This window comes from Netta rufina (assembly GCF_964035555.1).
Source record: "Netta rufina genome assembly, chromosome: 5".
Classification (NCBI taxonomy): domain Eukaryota; kingdom Metazoa; phylum Chordata; class Aves; order Anseriformes; family Anatidae; genus Netta; species Netta rufina.
In genome coordinates, this window is record NC_140128.1 from 33,828,698 (window position 1) to 33,847,989 (window position 19,292).

Below are 19,292 nucleotides of genomic sequence, written 5' to 3' on the forward strand. Positions count from 1 at the left end.
TGGCACAGAAAAAAAAAAAAAAAAAAAAAAGAGAGAGAGAGAGAAAGGAAGAGCATAAAAGAAAAATGTTCTTTTAAAAGCTAGCAGTAGAAGAATTCAATTTGAAGGCAAAAGCCTAACCACCTTATTCTCCAAACACTATTCAAATGGATAAGCAACAAGTTGTGGCTCCTAAAGTAATTCTTGAATGCATAGAGAAGCATTTTCCAAAGAACTGAGGACCAGGACTTTTCTTTGATTTCAGGCTCTTAATGTGGCTTGTAATCAATAGGTTCCGAGTTCAAACAAAAAGTTTGTGGTGGAACTCTGGAACTCAGTCACACAATCAGAAAGAAAGGTGACCTTACATCTCAGTACAAGGAATAGCTTTGATGGGCTGAGCTTTCCTTCCTCAAAAAAAGCAGAGTACCTGAATTGGGCCCGCAAGAGAAACAAGGAGCCATGGGAATAGATGTGAAAGACACAAACAGATCTTTCCTTCAGCTCACAAACCTTTCTTGTTTGCAGAAACCCAGCCACTATGGAGATGAGTGACATGTAAAAATGTAGACAGACAGATAAAGAGTGTTTTCTTTCTTGAAGATGATTCAGTTCTAATACTTTACTGGCATGATGAGTTAGGCAAGTACTGCCAGCATGCACAAGATATAACCCTTGAGCCTTTCTGATAAGAGATACTACATGTCAACCATCTGCTCTCCTATCAGGTGGCTGAATCAGAGACGCCTCTTAACACCTCTCCCTCTCTCATATTAGCTCTTGATAAATGTGAATGAGGGAACAAATTAATTGCTTCTTACCAGCACCAAGTGAGACCTGAATAAAGGCACAGGTGGGAGCAAGATCCCAGAGTGGTACACACCCTCCACCTCTGAGATCAGCTGCCCACACGTATACACACATGTCCAATCTCCCTCCCAGCCATGTATACTCACATCTATGTCATTGCGATTTTAGGATTTTAGGACACTTAAGCATTACCCTTTTAATACTATTCACCCTAATATTCTGAGAATTCTAGGTAATGGGGGGTTGTGTATTGCAATTTAGGCTTTAATTCAGCCTAAATTAATTCATTCATAAATGTTGATAGAAACTTAAGGACTTAAGCAAGCACAGAAGTATGCTTTTGATGCACAGTGAAAATTTTGTCACAGAGAGTGCAGGTTTCTCTTTCACATAACTTAGACCACACCGAATATGATTAGTAAATACCAGAAATGTAATCCAGTCACAGAGCTTGAGGGAAACTCTGACGCATACCTAAACTTCAGGAGTGTTCGAGGAGCAACTCTGCTTTTGCTGCATAAAGTTTAATGTGTAAAGAATTGGAGACTTAAAGAAAGTTTCTGACTATCTTATGTGTTATTATGAATTTCAAATGGAGAATGGTCAATCTATTTTTCTGTTTTAGAAACAAGCACAATAAAGTCAGAAAATCAAAAGCAAAATTTAAATACATTCCTCAGATAAAACTTAGTATCTTAATTTGCTGGTTCAGTCTCCTTTGGCTTATCTTCTCCCTCAGTAAGTGATTTGCATGCCACCTTTTCTATCTCCCATCTATTGCTTCTCAATATATCTTCCTAAACTCTCCAACCACTATATAATCTTCTGGTCTCTATCTTCTCTTTTGGTGACTCCACAAAGCTGTTACTCCTGAAAACACCTCAAGTATTATGTAGCAGAAAGGAAAGAACATTCTTCACTTTGTTGTCTTAGATTACTGCGTGAATGACTGGCATATCAGTGTGTGCTCTCACTAAAAAGAACACTGACTTCAGCTCTTGCATAGCTGCAATGTTCTGCAGTGCTCCCTTGCAATAGCCCTAATAAATACTCGGGCTCTCTTTTATGTACCTGAAAAGTAAAGCTAAGGATTCTTTTGCAAGAGTTTCACAACTTTAATGAATCTATGATTTTCACTTCCTTCTGCTATTTTTTCCTTGTTTCCATCATTTGATCTTCCCTGTAGATGTTGTAAGCCTTCTGTCTTACTTACTTCCAGACTATTTTGAATGTGCTAAGTCTCTGTACTGCAGATAGGAATTTATGTCCCTTTCCCATAAGAGCTGGCCAGTCCAGCTGTCAGAGTAACTGCTTCACTTCAGCCTAAGAAGCAACAGCTCATTTCCACACAGACCTGCCCCTTCTCTTGTGTGTGTATAAACACACACACAGAACTTCATTTACTTATTTTATCACACAGACACCTGGCCCAATAGACAATACGCTCTAGATGCTTAAGTTTGCAAGGAGCATTCAATGAGCAGAAAAGAAGAATGAAAATTGCAGGCCTTCTTGAGTTACCCCCCAGGATGAGCTAAGCCTTGGCTGTCAGAAATGTTTTCCATGCCAGGATTTCTTACTGATATTTATTTTTACCAGGCATTTTAGACTTTTTTTTTTTTTTTTTTTTTTTTTTTTTTTTGGTGCGTGTGTGTTTGGCATGAGAGATCCTGAAAACTCTGCCAGAAATGGCTGTTTTTCTTCTCTGCATCATTAGTGGGGCGGCATTCCAGCAGAGAAGGGTCACTCGCTTGGTACTTAAGTATTTTTAAAGATGTTGTCCTTTCCTTCCTGAAGAGATAATGGGAACAAAAACTGAAGGAGAGTCTTTCAACAGTTTGCTGTTACAAAAAAAGCCAAATTTGCTTACTAACATCGAGCTCAAAAACAACTAAAATTTGGACAACACATATAATACATAACAGGAATCTACCATTCCACCTACAGCTACCCTTGATTGTAAAATGAAAATGCAGCCTCCATAAGTTACAGAACCTGTCATAATAATATTCTCTCTTCTCATAAGCAGATCATCCAGAATATAAAACTACTCCCATGACCAACAAGTAGAAGAATGTTTCACATTTTTTTTCTCTAAGAACTTACATTTAAAATATAAGCATCTCACAACTTGATTAAACCTAAATCCTCAGGTGAACATAAAGTTTATCAGCATAGAGAGACCTCAAAATCACATCAGATCTCTACTTTCTTTCTTTCTGTCCACCAGTTCAAGGAACAAGACAAAATCTCAGTGATCCAGACTAAGGATTAGCAGGTAAACTACTAGTAAAGAAGAAACAAATCATTTTCACAGCATAGTCTCCTGCGTGTTTATGACACCTTACCAGTTAAGTATATCCTCGACTTAAGAATTCCAGGTATAATTACATGTATCGAACTTAAGCCCTTTTAATGGTACAAATCCTGGCAGTTTAAGAAAGCTGCTGCTGTCATCATATCCTATCCCTAGCTGCAAAACACAATGTTGTTTCTAGACTTCATTTTGTGGCAGATGTAAGGAGTGAGAAACTGTGAATTTTATTTCTCTAACATCTGTTGGCCTTCAAAACAATCTAAAACCCATCTGGTTGCCTAGGTTTTACATGCAGAGGTAAATTAGTATTAATACTATCTTATTAGGGAAAAGTGACAGCATTAATTGTTGTGCTAAACCTCTGTGCTGACTGTAAACTAGATAAACAGTTCATTCAGCATGAGGAGGCTCAGAGCAGGATAAGCACTGGGAGTACTGGATCTTTCTCTGTAAATGTCTCCTGAGGAATCAACAATATGAAAATACAGATTTCATCACATAATTTCATTGTGGTTTTGGCTGACCTTTTTATTTAAGATAATCTTATTTTTAGTGCATGTGTTTAGAGAGTTTGATCATAATTCATACATATAATTATTAAATCAGAAATTAATTGGGAGTTTTTTTATGAGTTTGCAACTGACTCACAAATGAATCATCCAGCTGCAGCACCAATTATTTTTCAAATGTCTTGCATAATAGAATCCTAATCTCATTTACAAGATTTCCAATAATTTACATAAACAATAGTATGTGAAGATCTTATTCCCCATTCCTTCAGATCGGCCTTCAAAACTTCTCTCTGCTCTGGTGCCTAAAACAATAGATCATCAATAAAAATTGACAGCAGTTTTCACTCAGTGTTTTCTCCTCTCACTGTGATTTGTTTTTCAGGTGTCTTCAGATAAATGTGTTTTGTTATCCCACCAGCAATTTTCTTATTTCTCACGTACTAGGTAAAGCTCAGTTGGCAAATACATGGGAGACCTCAAAAAATACAAAGCACCACCAAATCCCCCAAAGTCCTGCACAGTATAGGCTCTTAGTTAACTCTTCTAAAATAGGACAATGCTTTGGACACTCAGAAGATAAACAAGAAAGTCTAGAGACAGTTTCCTGGTGTTTCTTGTGAAACTTGCTTACATGAATAGAAGTCGGACCTGGAACAGGACTGAAGACTCCCCACAACCTAGTTCTATGTATGTTGTAGTTATAACCTTTAAAGCGACAGTTTCCAACTGCTTCCTGAAGGAAAAAAAAAAAAAAAAAAAAGTTACATTTTTGCCTCCGATACCACTATGCTTTATTGTAAATACTTTAGCAACAATTGTTAAAATTCTAAGCAAATAAAATATTTCATTCCAAGAAGAATTAATAGAAGCCAGACAAAATGACTCAGTCTGTTTAAAACAAGGCATTTCCTCTGGAATTTGTTGCTTGATATCTAGTCCTGTTTATTATTCTACACAATAATCTCTCTGAATTAGGAGCTGTCTCACAGAACTCTGACTAATTAAAAAAAAAAAGTCAGAAGAACTTTGATAGTATCATTTAGAACAGTGACCATAAAAACAGCAAAGATTAAACAACACAATTAACACAGTGGGTGCAAAGTATGTGGGAACGGAGAAGACAAATCTGATTTAAGCTAAATTGATGAGAAACTCTTGTAAAACTGACACAGGAAGGAGTTTTCCAGTCCATGCATCATAACATAATAGAGATACTTTCTTTCATGATATAATTTAAATTATGCCACTGACTATTTTCAAACTTGTGAACACATGGTCTCTTATAAAAGCAAATTACCCCTATTTACCTAAAGGTATGACTTCTGAAGGCCTTCCAAAACCAGACTTTGAAGTGAATTAAACTAAATCAAATCAAGGTCACTTTAACTCTGAGAGACGGTGTTCACAAAATATATCAGTGTAGTCCAACTGATCTTCTTGAAAGACTGATTTGGATTCCCAAATGCTGGTAGACGAACTCAGCACGTTTAGTTAAAAGATGCAAGCATCACCATGTTTGCCAGGGCGGATGGTAACCTTGAGAGTCTACTCCCTATGTTTGTCCTAAAGCAAGACCTGTACCCCTGATTATCCACTGAGGAGCTGCTGACAGAGAAAACTACTGGTTTTCATTGTCATTCTTCCAGCTGGGTCCAAAGGAACATTAACCTCCTGTTAGAGGGCTGTTCTTCCTGGAGCAGCTATTAAACTTGCAGATGTTTCCCACTGATCCAGAAAAGCCTTCTCAATTTAAAAGAGCTTTTTATTAAAACACAATAGTCTTAGGTTCAAGGATGAATATAAGAAAGCAATACCCATGGCCAGGCTGGCAGCATTTCTCCCTTTTCAGGTCACAAGCTTGAGAGAACAGGTGAGTGCTGCAGCTGATTGGTTATATCACCTAATCCTGGCTCTGGCAAGCCCAGAAAGAAATTATAGTAAACAGGGAAGTTTATAAATGGCTCCAGAAATGACGTCTTGTTTTTATATATTTTTCTTTGAGTCATTAACAGTCAGGCGCCACTACTGCTGAAACTTATCATTATTACAACCACAAATGGGCTCGGTGTCCAAAAGGATTCCCTGAGCTAGCTTAAGGGAAATAACATAGTCCAATCCATAGAGACCAAACCGTAACAAGAAAAAAAAATCCCAGAGAAAATGCAAAATAGAAATATTATAATGTAGTTGTTAAAAATGGACGTTAAAAGCATCTTGTAAATGAGCGCTCCAGAAATTGATCAAGGAGAAACTGTGTTTTACAGAAATGGGTTAAACAACAGAAAAGAAATAATGAACCTGTGGAAGGCCCCAACCAGCACAGCTGACTGGGAATATAGGAGAGGAAAGTCTTCTAGATTTGGCTTTTAAATACCAGTAAAACTGCCTGGATGATTGTAAAGGACTGCTTGTGAAAACAGATCTTGACACTAGTTTTAGAAGCACAAGAACTGTGTTCTTAAACCTAGGGATCACAGGGGGTCTACCAAATTCTGTCTCCTCTCCAACAGTGGCCTAGAACCAGACACCTCACTGCAAAGTGTCTGAAACCCTAAAGTGAGCAGTTATGGATAGACCTCATGTTAGGAAAAATCTTTTCCAAAACCCCATTAGTCAGATAATTGCCTTTACCACGAAGTTCATGTTCCTCCAGTCACTGTGCTCTTTTTTTCCCCCTGTATGGTTTTACATGTAATAACATAATCCTGTATTTTCTCATTCTGTGTAAAAGCATCTACTTCCTTTCTAAATTCTGCTGAATTCTTGGCTCCAAAAATATCTTGCATCAATGCAAGATACATTCTGATTTTATCTGGTATCAAAATCTCTTCTTTAAATTTATAGCCTTTAAATACACAGGACTAAATGTGTAAACTGCAAAAGTGGACACATGATTTTTAAAATGAACTTCATTGTAGCACAAATAATTTTCAATAATATTGTCATTTGATATGTTTAACGATCCTCTTTAAGACAGTTTTATCTTTTATCCAATCACTCTTCACACTGGGGTGTCTCAGTCTGTTTCTTACATTATTCTCACTACTTAGCTTTCAAATATTTATATCTAAGACATTTTAAAGACAGAACAAGACAAAGACAGCAGAAAGGTCCAGGCAATTTGGGGAGGGCGGGGGGATGGAGGGTGGGGTAATGTGGAATTTAAGTCAGTTATCTGTAACATCCTATTTGCTCTTTTGGCTGTACTTTGAGTAGAAGTTAAAGCTGAGTTTCCAACAGCGACAGCTTTTTCTTTTTGTGGAGTAAAGGCTTGCATGCACATGTAAGTGGCTTATTTAATTTCTGTTCTTTTGCATTTGTCATTAAAAACATAACACTTTCCAGTTCTTCTTTTGGAACTCCTGGGATTACATCCTGGGCTGGGCTTTTTCTAATGCTGATACAAGAAAAAACTGCAAAGGCATTGGGAAATTTCAGCCCTATCAGCTTCTGGGGAAAAGGCACCCAGCAGAGCTGCTCAGAGGCTCAGAGCTTTTCTGTTACTTTCTGCTTTCCTGTGAGCAATGGGTAATGCCCGATGCCCGCCGTTCCCTCCTCTCTGGAGAACCAGGGCTGCCAAAAAACCAGCCTGGGAGCCAAGCAGCAGTACTGACAGACTGATGTAACCGTAAGGGGCCTTCATGGTCACCCTGCTCAGGCCTGGCTCTCTGGAACAAGGTTGCTACATAACGCCGTTCAGTGACTTATTTCCATTGACCTTCAAATTTGGATCTTACCCCCCACAGCCGTAGCCCAGAACCTCCAGCAGTCTTAGGCACCTTCTGGTTTCCAAATTGAACCAGAACGACTTCATATGCCTTCACTCCTCGTGCCATTTTGGCTCTTCAGCCCTTCCTCTGAGGAGTCCCCAGGTGCCCGCAGCCCAGGCCTAACCCCCGGCCCCTTCCTCAGGGCATGGCCGCCATGTCAACCCCAGCCCCTTAGGGCAAGCCGTGCCGTCACATCGCCCTCCACAGCCCCGTCCCCTGAGGCGGCTCACGGCCTCCCAGCCTCTCCCTCAGCCCCAGGCCGGTGCCGAGCACCGGGCGGGTGCAGGGTGACCGCCGTGGCCCCGCTGCAGGCGGTGGGGCGAGGAGCCCCCGGCCGAGCGCTGCGGGGCCCGGAACGGTGGCGGCGGCGGGGCTCGTTCCCAGCCGGGGCCGGCGGAGGAGCAGCGCCGGGCCCTGAGCGTCGGGAGCCTTGGAAACGGGCGGAAACCGTCAGGGAGCGGCGGCGAGAGGATGCTGAGCCCCGAGCGGCTCTCGCTGCCGGGGCCCGAGTACCTGGGTGAGGAGCGGGGCGGCGCGGAGGGGCTGCCCGGTGCCTGCCCTCCCCGCCCGGGGAGAGCCCCTGAGGCGAGAGGAGGGGGCTCCGTGTCCGCCATCTCGGCTGCCTGGGGCTTGCGGGTGGGGAACGGGGCTCTTGCATCCCTCTGGGTGCCCCTCTTGGACCAGTGGGTGCCATCTCCCTGCAGGCTGCGCTGGGCTGAGGAGGGTGGGCTGCCACCGCCTGCCCGCATCCTTGGGCTGTGGGGGTGGCGCGGAGCAAGGTGCTGCTGCCCCTGCCCCCCTGTAGCCCATCCGAAATCCTCTGTGAGGACTTCTGGAAGTCCTCTGTTTGCCCTCTGTGAAAGCAACCCTATTTTAGGCTTGTTTTGCAATGTCAGAACGAGTGCTGCTCTTAGGTTGTGAGGTGGTTCGGGCTAGGGCCTGAGGTGGTTTGGGTGTTAGCCTTTCTTCTGGAATAAATGTGGTGTTTCCTACTGATCTGTGTCCCGTAAAATGGGAATCTTTTCACTCATAAAGCAGCTGCTCCCTTACTGACTGCAAACTTTGAAGCTGTAGCAGTTTGTGTTGCTACTACTCAATGTTCAGTAAACTAAGGAACAAAGAGATTAGGTGTTAGTACGTCAAGAAAAGTAATTATGGTGGAAAAAAGTCAATATGACTTCATTTAATTGCTAAAGAGGAGATGAATTGCAAGTGGTAAGCATTTGGAACACATACAAATCAATATTTTAAAAGTGAAATTCTTCAGCCATCACTTTCTAGGCCTGAGATGCTATTTGGTAACAACTATTAAGATATACATAACGTTCTGGAGCTTTCTTATACAAGAAAAGGTAAGAAACGTCATCTATTGGTTTGTGGTACATAGTCCACCATGATTTTGCCATCTCTGGTCAGTCAGAATGGGACAAGGCTAGAAAACATCGCTAGCTTCCAGTAAATGGAAATCCAGTCCTACAGGCGGGAGGCTACAGGAACTTGGTTTCTTTAGCCTAGCACTGGTGTCAATGAGTAGGAATCTGACCCGTCTTTCAGAGCGCATCATGGCAAGAAAGAGAGCTGAAGTGGTTAAGCACAGGAGTGATGTAGGTCCTCTTGGAGTAGAATCTCATAATTTTGCTACTAGGCCATTACTGGGATGCTTTGCGCATCCCCCTACGTGACCACGGTGCTGTTCTGCATTAAGGAAACTCAAGGCAGAAATCAGAGGTTTAGTTCTCAGGTCAGGATGATTCTCAGGAGATCCACTTTGGTGAAGTTCTTATTACTGATTTCAATGTTGGCGCTAGTTCAGGTATTTGAGAACAATATCATGGCTTGCCGTGTAAATACACCCTTCAGTTGTGTACTGCTCTATCACACCACGTCAGCATTTTCAACCTACGCATTAATAGAGGTGCTCATAACTTTTCCACAGAGTTGCTGTAGGCTGAAACTTGCAAAATTTCTTTCTTTTTAATGAGCCAACTTGGTTTTAGGTTCGTTTAATTGTTTTTAATGAAATCGGCGCTTAACTCTTACTCGTGTGAAACTTGTCAGTAAGGACTGAATCAGTCAAAACAATCTAGGAGGCAGACTAAAAAAATCTTAGAGGAGAAATAACCAGTTTTCTGTTTTACACCTGAAGCTGAGAAGTGAGACTTCTGAGAGGTGTGTAACATTGCGTGGTACAAGCAGCATTATTAGCCTACTTAAAGTGAGCCTCCTTTTATCTCTGTTCTACTTGCTGATCTACCCTTCCCTTTTCATTTTGTAAAACCTAAATTTCTGTGACATTTGGGTTAGGTGAAGACACACAGGAGCATGCAGGTTGAGCAGTAGCTTGTATAAGAGCTTGTTCTGTTGCTCACATAGCGCATCCTTCTGTTTAAGTTACAATCTGTCCTCTATTAGAGAGAAAGCGTCTGCTACGCAGGGGTGTTTTCATTGGCCGTAAATGTCATCAAGAATAATTGTTTTGTCTTCACGGGACTTTGTAACTTACCAAGCCGCTCACACACAATACAGAATGAGTTTTGTCTTCACAGTGGGGAATTGATAAAAACTGTTTTTATAAGATGCTTTTTATTTTTCTGCATTATTTGGCATTCTGAAATCACCGTTGGTTGGATTCGTCCTATTGTGTTCCTCAAAGTCTTGTTAATATTGTTGTCTGATGTGGGGTTGTAAGCAACTGTGATAAACAAGTTTCACATTCTGTAATTTCATTCTGAAATTGTGTTGCCCCAGGCTGCCACATGAGGTATTCTTTGAGTCTCCCAGATCAGATGGCACTCTGTCTTTCCTGGCCTGGAATGGGTGAGCTACACCTAACCTCTTTTCCCTCCCTTCTCAGAACTGAAAATAGGCAAACAAATAAAAATCAGTGGCCAAAATAACCTTGTGTTACTTGCTGTGTTCACTTTTACCTCAAATATGGAAAAAAAAAATATTTTGTGTCCAATTTGGATGCTAAGAGTACTACACGGTTGAACATATTCTAAGGGGAAAAAAGCAGTTGTGAGTTAAAATAGAAATAAACATGGAGAAGTGAATCAAGCATTCTCTTCAAATGAAAAATAAATGCAAAGCTTTGGTACAGCAGAGTTCCTGGAAAATACAGAACTCAGGCTATAGTGACTGCATAGAGACAGCAGGTAAAGAACAGAGGTGACTAGAATTGAGAGAATAGGAAAGGAAATGAGGTCTGCAAAGTTGGCACAAAGGCTACAGTGAAGAAGTTGTAACAAGCAGGATATTTTAAACAGCGTTTTCACTGAGTAAACAACATTTAGTGTTTGGGGATAGTGATGAAAATGTGTTTTACATTTGATGGATGAGACTAGAACTACAGTAGGCAAAATGAGGCCTATTTGAGACACTTTTCCATGCCTTCCTCATTATGGTTTAATAACTGGTGATTGCTTGGTTATTTATAGCAGGCAGTGGAGCACTTAGTGTATTGTTCTACTCATGCAGCTGTCTTCTAAAGCTTCAAATTGTATGTTTCCCCTCCTCCTCTGTTATAAAGAAAGTGCTGAAGATTATTGCAAATTTCTGAACTTTTATTTTCCCCTGGATTCTCCCGCTTTTCACTTGCCAGCTCCAGGATGTTGTTTCTTTTCTTCCTCTGCCAACATAAGACATGTAAGAACATAAATATTCTGTTAGGGAAATGCCTTCTTGGTAAAGCATGGGGCTACTGAGTGCCAGAAACAAGGTCCTGTTTCCTCATCTCTCTCTTAAGAGGGCTTGAGCTTAATGAGTTGAAAGAACATTCATGGCATTGGTGCTTTTACAAAACCAAGGGCAGCTTCCAGCAGAGAACTTCAGTTGTGCAGATACTTTGCACACAACCAGGGTTTACTCTTTTTCTGAACAGTCTTGGACTTCCAAACTCAATTTTCCTGAGCACAATTTATTCACCAGCGTATTCAACATACAGATTATATTGGTATCCAGACATCTCAGCCCATGCTGAATCTCCTCTTCATCGAGGTATCTGACAAGCTTTTTCTGGCTGAAAAAGCTTGTGGTCTAAAAAGTGAAAACAATGCAATGCTTTTTTTTTTTTTTTTCCCCCCTTCTTTTTCTTTCTTGCTCTGTTGTATGGATAGGAGATCTATAACGTGGAGTATGAATGACCTCCTCACTGATGCATTCAAGTTAGAATGTAAAAATGATACATTAGAATCTTCTAAGATACTAGCAGTTTCTCCAAAATCTAGGACTTTCTCCAACTTTGCAGTTTCATCCCCAAACCTGCTGCTGCACTTCAGGACTTCCACCCTAGCTTGAAGGGCATAAGGCAAATCTGAGACTGAGCTAGGGAGATTTCCAGAACTGGAGAGCATGTGAGTATGAAGAGGTAGGGAGCCACTGGGTTATTTAGTGTCCTTAGAACATGCTGGAATGATGATTACTTCCACAGTGTTAATAATGTACTGCATAAACTCTTTTTTATTTTGCATTTTTTTAAATAGCTCAACAGTTTTGCAATGAAGAGGTGGTGATTCCCAGCAGCTGTACTGTGTCTTGCAGGAGGTGGTTGCTGGAGGGACTTGAGCAGTGAAGTCGGTCTGTGTGTGGTCTGAGGATGTGTGTGCAAACTGAAGGAGGGTAACGTCATGGTTTGCAATTAATATGCTGATTAATTGTTTGAGACAAATTTTCAGTTATGGTCAGGATTAACCTATAAACTGAAACATTTCTTTTTGTTGTTGTTGTTGTTGAAAGCAGTTTTGAAACTGTAAACGTACAAAATACAATGTGTCCTGTTGCCTTTTAGTGTGCTTTCCTGAATGGTGGTGTCTCCCATCCTAGTGTTTATTTCTGGTGCCACCAGGTCTCCTTGCACTTTGCCACACGTTCTGTCCTTTAACCCCATTTTTTTTAGGGTTAATAGGAAATTTTACTGCCAAGCTGGAAGGAACCACAGCTGTACAGTGATTTAGCTTTTAGGTTGATTGTTTTGTTTACATACTTCTCTTGCTCAGTCCTTTCCTTGGGGATATCTGAAGAGATTAAGAATAGCATCCTGAAAGACCATTAATGCTGGAAAATCTTCCAGAATTTGTTATTTTGTTCTTGCAACTTGTATCCTTGCTAATTCCTTCTCACATCATTATAGTTCCTTGCATGAAGCTGGTTTGGTGTAGTCGTAGATGTCTCTTTCCAAAAGTCAGTAATGCAGCAGGCTCCTTAGTTAAGCACCAATTTAGAATAAATTCGGAAAGTGTACTTAGCTGATACTTTGTACACTCTTAGAGATTTAGAAATGCAGAAAATATTTCAAGTGTGTTAAAGCTTATAATGCTTTTGAACTTCTGATAACTGAAATGAGTTACAACGTTAATTGCATCGAAGAGTGTGTATTTTCAGCACTTTAGTTAAGGAGGAGGCAAATAATTAATAAAAATTGGTCTTATTATCCAGGAATTCTCACTCCTGATTTTTCAAAATATTCTGCTATGCTAGGAATGAACCAGCTAGGGGAAATAAAAAAAATAATAATAATTAAAAAAAATTGATCATTTGGTTGGACTTACCTCTGCTCTAAGGCTCTGTTCTGCTGCTTCTTTTAACAGGATGTGCCTGGTGGCCTGTCCTAATGTGTGTTTCACTATCCTGTGTGAGTTTATTCTAATCATAGTCTTCCTTCAGTTTGTTTGGCACACTTTATTTTTCTGTTTGCAGCTTCTGCTGATCTTTTTATTGCATCTTCTGGCCACCCCATGTTTCCTAGTCCCTTTGTTTATGACATGCAGTAACCCATTCTGGTAAGCATGCTGGTATATTTATCTTCAGTATTATTATTTTTCTCTATGCCATCTTAGAAAAAGCAAACTTACTGGAAATAAAAGCTAATTATTAATGTAGTGATAGAGAAATGCACCTAAGCTGTAACAGTAGGTAGCTAATATGCAGAAGCAGCATGGTTAACTCCATCGTGTTGCCAGTGTGTGCTGAAGTAGGTGTTACGCAACTCTTGTGAACAGTGCTACAGCGCACGTAAGGTCTTAATCCTCCTGGTTCCTGAGCACTACCAGTAATTAAAAAAAAAATAAATACATAAATGCAATATTATTACTTACAGGTGACGTGTATTTCCTTCCTTCCTCCTGAATTTCTGGCTTTGAGAATTTCAAGACACATATTCTGTTTCATGTATTGGTATTATTTGCATTCATTTTTCCTTTTCCTTCAAGATTTTTTCAAGTATCAATGCTTGTTTGTAGCATATTTTGTAATCAAGTCTACAGATTACCAGGACTGTTTGTTCTCATAAGTAGACTGAAAGAGGTCACTCACAGACTTAGGAAAGGACTGTTTTTAGTACATGATTTGGTACTGTTACAGCTAAAGGGAATTAGTTGGGGTCATGTAAACTGTTGTAGCAGAGTACACAGAGAATGTGGACTGACTGTGGATGTAATCCTTGTTTGCCTTTTTCTTGTAAGCTGGAGGAAACTTGTATGACCTGGTCTGGCCATGCTTGAGTTGAACAGCCACTATTCAACCCTGAACTTGGTTTTGAGCCAGAGTGCCTTAATTCCAAAATTCACTTTGAACCTTGAGCACGTGCGTGATGGTGGGGTGTGGGCATGTTTGGGGAAGAGCTCAGCAAATACAGGTTGCATGATCCATTACCTAGGAAGGTTTTGTATGAGCAGGGAGAAGAGCTTTTGTTGGAATAAGCCATAAACAATAAATGATGAAGGTAATGTGCATGGAAGCTGCAGAATACAGGAGTCCTACCAGGAAGGAAATGAGCAGGGAGAGCAAGCTGTAATGGCATTGTTGAATGAGTATTTGGGCTTTACATTCTGATTTGGACTTGTTGCCTTATTGCAAAGTTAACTTCAAAAGTATGAGCAATGACTATACCAATACTCCATCTCCCCAGATTTTCAAAGAATCTAAAACGTTGTTAAAAGCTATGAATCATCATGTTTATTTTGCACAGGACCCCATGGATTTTTAACTCTCTGCTCGCATAAATAGGTAATGTTGCGGTATGGTTCCCGTGTTTGTTATGGAAAGTACCATTTGTATAAATTATGGCACTCGTGTTTTGCTATAACCAGACTCCTGGCGTTTTATTTTGCCTCCCTGGCCTGCTAGAACCTGCCTGCAAATTAAGTTATATTCTATGCCTTTTTTTGTGTAGGATCGAGTTGGTCGGGCTATAAAACACCGCTCGTACCGTTCCATGAAACTAGGCAGCCAGAGAACAGGAAGCCAGAACTGGAATTTGGTTTGGCACCGTGAGCTGTGCTACCTGGAAAACAGCACAGTAGTCAAAGAGCCAAGGAGAGAGGCTTCTAAAGTAGATTGCAAGTGCTATTTTCTTTCAGCTTCTCTGCTCACTAATTTCTTCCCTCCCCTACTCCCCTACCTACCTTCTGGGAAATATGGAGAGAGGTTCTTTGCCAGGATCCGGAGACCATGCAGCAAAAAGCTTAACAGAAATATCCTTTGTCCAGGGACTGTATTCAGTAGTGACCCGTGCATATTTGTGTACACTTACGTGTGACAGAAATGGCTGAAATTCCATGCTGAAAGTTAATTTATTCTCCAGGAGCAGACTTAAAGGTCTTTGTTATAGAGGTCGGTCTTATTGTGTTGTGCAGCACTGTAGGACCGTGCCTGTTTATTCCCTTGGTCTTTTCGGGGAGAGGTTAATGACTCCAAGCAAGCCAAATAACAGAAATGTGTTTCGCTGATAGGGGCTCTTCAACAAAAGGTGCGTGTGCTTCCCCACGAGGTTTAGGAAATGGTTTTACAGTTGAGTGGGAACTCAGACATTGCTTGCAGACCAACGTGAGTGGAAGGCTGGCTGCTAGCAGGGCTTCCTGGCTTAACCTGGTACCACTGACAGCCCACAAGGGGCCTGGGAAGACAGTTTCTGGGTGTAAGATGGGCTGCATAATGAAGAGGGAGGAAGGATGGGCTGGAATAAAGTTACCCAGTTGCTGTTATCTTAAGACTGTGACTGAGCTGCACGACTCATTCCTCCCTCAGGGGACACAGGTGCGCAGAGCTATTTTTCTTTAATCACTCACATAAATTAAATTTATTCCTTTGCATTAAAATAATTAAATAAAGCTACGCCCTGTATCTTTTAGTGCCAGATAGTATCTTTGAACCTTTGGCTCACCATTTTGCTATCAGCTGCAAGGTATTTTCCAGGGTGTGCTTAACCAATTTTGCCATTGTCCTGAAAAGTGTTCTAGGCAGAGAAATCCCCTGATAGCAATCAATGTTCATACATATTTTTAATCGCTGTATCCACTGGGAATAATCACTTCCGGGCCTCTCTTGAAGTCCACCTGCCCCACACTAAGATGAAAGGGATTTCCACGCTGTGTATCGAGTGGCACAGGCTTGACGCTTACCAGGGTATTAAGAACAAATTAAAATGGTTTGAAGAATATTGATGTGGGTCTGAGGTTGGCCAGTTGCTGGTTGAGGGGATGATGCTGCCAAGTCTGGAATAGATTGGCAAGGAGCAAGAACAGCCTTTGCCTTTCCTATATCCCCTGAGGGTTTTCTCCTGCTCTTTTTAGGACACGACACTACTTGCAAAGGTGCAGTAGCATACGTGTTTAGGATGGAGGCGTGTGCTTTGGGAACAGGGCTTGTGCGCTTTCCAGGTTAGGAACGATTTTCCTGGGTTCGTTGTGACTTGTCTTCTGATTGTTGAACTTGTAGATTTGGAAAGTCTTCTGCTCGCTAGCTGGCGCATCACCCCAGCCTCGGCTCTTTGTTGCTCCGAGTTGGTTTCCAGCCAAAAACATCAAAGGCTCGCAGTGGCAAATCCGCGCTGTTTCCTCCCTGGCAAGCGCTTGACTTGTACAGAGTCTGCCCCCTGTAGAAGCAGCAAAATGGTTTGTCTTGTACCAAACTACCTTAACTCAGAAGTGAGCGGTGTTCTGTGGTTGGGCTCTGGCAGATCTGCCTCTTCTGAAATCTCCTTGCGTTTGGTTAGGCAGTTAGTTGAGATTGACTGTTGAGCAATATAAATCTCTCTTGGCACTGAGACCTGTTCCCCACCTGCCACTCCAAGAACATTCATTGATGCTTGCGTGGAAGCAGATGTACTTTTAGTTGCACCTTTAGGAAAAAAATCTTTACAGAACAACCTTAGAGCTACTTGGCTTCGTAAGCAGGGACGGGTGGGGAACATGTAAAGCTCTGCAACAACCCCATTGATACAGCATTGATGAGCTGTATGGGAAAGATGGTTGTGACTCGGAACAGAGATCAGGAGTAAGCATTTTCCAGCAAGGCAGACAACTCCATTGCATCTGCAACTTCCTTTGCTTGCAGAATCTCAGGGGACTTAAAAAAGGGTCCACACTGTTAATGACTATCTCTGTGTAGCCAGGAATGAAAGCAGGACTTAAGTGAGGAGTTCTACTATCCGTATCTAGCAGAATTTAAGCTCTGCTTTCTAACTGAGGGAGCAAATGCTTATTGGTTTGTTTTTGTAAGGCACAGAGCAAGGCTAGTCTGGCTCTGGGCTTTGCAGGCCCACTTGTATTCTAATTTCTCTCTCTTACTGTCTTTTATTTGCAGCTCAAAGACATGTCCTCACGTACATGGAGGATGCAGTGAGCCAGCTGTTGGAGAACAGAGAAGATATTAGTCAGTATGGCATTGCCAGGTTCTTCACTGAATAGTAAGTACACGAGGACACTGCCAACACGGGCAGCCTGAGGGGGGCTTTTGGAAACAGGCAGGGTACATGGAGAATGGAGCTGGACACATGCTGATTATGTTGTGAATGCTGCATTTCACTAGGTTAGCCAAGGGCTGCCTGAGCATGTTTCAGAAACGTGCATGGGTTTCGTACAGTTTGGTACCTCTCCTGTTACAAACCTCCATGTGAAGCAGTCACTTTGGGGAAGAGAGTTTTTAAAAGCATATTAAAAAAACAAATTGTGCTTGGCTTAATCAGGGCTGTTGGCCAGTATCAAAAGCAGGGAGTGCTTCTGGTTTCAGCAGCACTTATTCTTTCTTTTTCTGAGCATGAATTTGAACTGTTTTGTCTCCTTGTGTGATTGTTATCATGCTGAATGCTTTAATAGAATGTCTCTTGCTCCCTTATAATCTGTGTAAGTCCTTAAAAGGAACATAATAATTAGCACAGATAATCTCTTCCTACTAGTTTAGAAGGATTTAGGGGGGAGGGAAACTGCGTGCTAGTCTTCAACGTTATTGATGTTGACTCAGCTGATCACTGTATGTTTTGGGAACTTATTGTCTTACACAATATTTCAAGGTCTCCAGGCAGCTTCATTAAAAAATCTCTTGGTAATGGGTGTGCTTGCAGTTGGTATGTTTCAGGCTGTCCTTTGCCCATTTGAAAATCTGCTTGCTTGCTTCCTTTTCTGTTAACTTTTGCTGAGACAAATCAACCTGCAGAGCATTTCACAAAACTCTCTGTACTACGACTGTGGAAGAGAATTTCAAAGCACAGGGGCAACTTTCTTTCTGAGCTGACCAGAGGTGTTTTTTTTTTACTGAAGCATCCATTTGACCTCCAAATGAGATCTAACTTGCTATTTCAGTTGTCTGGACTATTTACGTTATATTTTCCTTCCCCATGCATATTTTAAACTTATAGATACCAGAGATTCTCACTGGTAAAGTAGTAATTAAAATAAACTATGCAGCAAGTCTGAGTGGAAATTTTCAAAGCAAGTTGTTTTGGAAACAGGGTGAGAAGCTGCTCAAGACCAGTGTGTTTTGTCCATGCTTGGCAGAGGAGGTAAGATATGGGCTATCTCATTTTTCTGTTTATAGAACAAGTCTTTTAGGTAGGTCGCATTGTAACAAGAAAATGTTTTTTTGGTAGTTCCTTATCTCTCTTGTTCTCAACAAAGTACTTCCAGCTTTCACTTGGAGTGAATTGTCTCTGTTACAAAATCTGGAAGTCCCATGTACGACTTCCAGAATAAAGGCATTTACACAGAACAATCAAGAAGAATCAAACAGCTGAACAAAGCTGTTATGTTTTACTATTAACCTTTCCCTGTAGTGCACTTCCATGTTCTGAGCAAGTTGCAGTGGTAGCAGTCATTGATATGTGAGAGTTATGGAGAGTTAATCACTGAGAGCAGGTACTGGGGACAAACGAAGTTACAATCTCTGCACACGATGTGATTGGGAACGATGATACTCCATCAGATACAGGTGACTTTCCACAGAAAGTAATACCAAGATTAATCATCTGAACAAATAGTAAACAAGAGCTTGAAGATAAAGAGCACAACTATAATGACCTCCACCCTCAGCAGGATTTGTTTACCAAGACTGAAAACAAGGTGGCTCTGAAATACCTAGTCGAAATTGTCATTCAGGCATCTGTCCAGATTGGGTTTGGTTTGCACCTGCTTTCAAGCTGACACCTCAGGGCCTTTTCCAAACTTCTGCATATACATACTTCAAAAATTAAATGGTGGTCAAAGAGGTCTACCACACTCTTTAAAAACTGCTGATGTTGCTTCTCTGCAGTATTTCTTCATCGTGACCTGATAACCACCACCTTTACACTTCCTAGCCCTCTTCCACCTCTGAAAGCATAAATAGTAATTCCAGATCATTGCAACAAACAAACAGAACTGTCAGCATGGAGCACAACCCTCTGATTGACGTAAGTGCTGGAGCTCATGTTTTTCCTGTTTATTTTCAAAGATATGGCTTTCTACAATGGCTTTGTGTTCACACTGAGTTTTCCATGGAGCTTCTGATTTTTTGAAAGACAGAAAAAGATGGCTTTTTTTTTTTTTTTTTCTGTGAGTAATTTAGAGTAATTTCTTTTTTTTTTTTTTCTGTCTTTTTTTTTTTTTTATGTGGTATAGCTGGAATTTAACGGATGACATTGTGTCCCTGTACCAA

The 19,292-nt window shown here is 41.1% G+C and overlaps 1 protein-coding gene across 1 annotated transcript in view; it reads left to right on the forward strand.

Moving 5' to 3' along the window:
- Window positions 1-7,859: 7,859 nt before the first annotated feature.
- The window catches only part of CSTPP1 (centriolar satellite-associated tubulin polyglutamylase complex regulator 1), a gene marked incomplete at both ends in the record, with an annotated part of 77,118 nt that continues 65,685 nt past the window's right edge, over window positions 7,860-19,292 (forward strand). Inside the window, 2 exons of the mRNA XM_084288380.1 lie at window positions 7,860-7,905; window positions 16,968-17,070. Coding sequence (XP_084144506.1) covers window positions 7,860-7,905; window positions 16,968-17,070 — 149 coding nt within the window. The remainder of the gene's footprint in view (window positions 7,906-16,967; window positions 17,071-19,292) is intronic.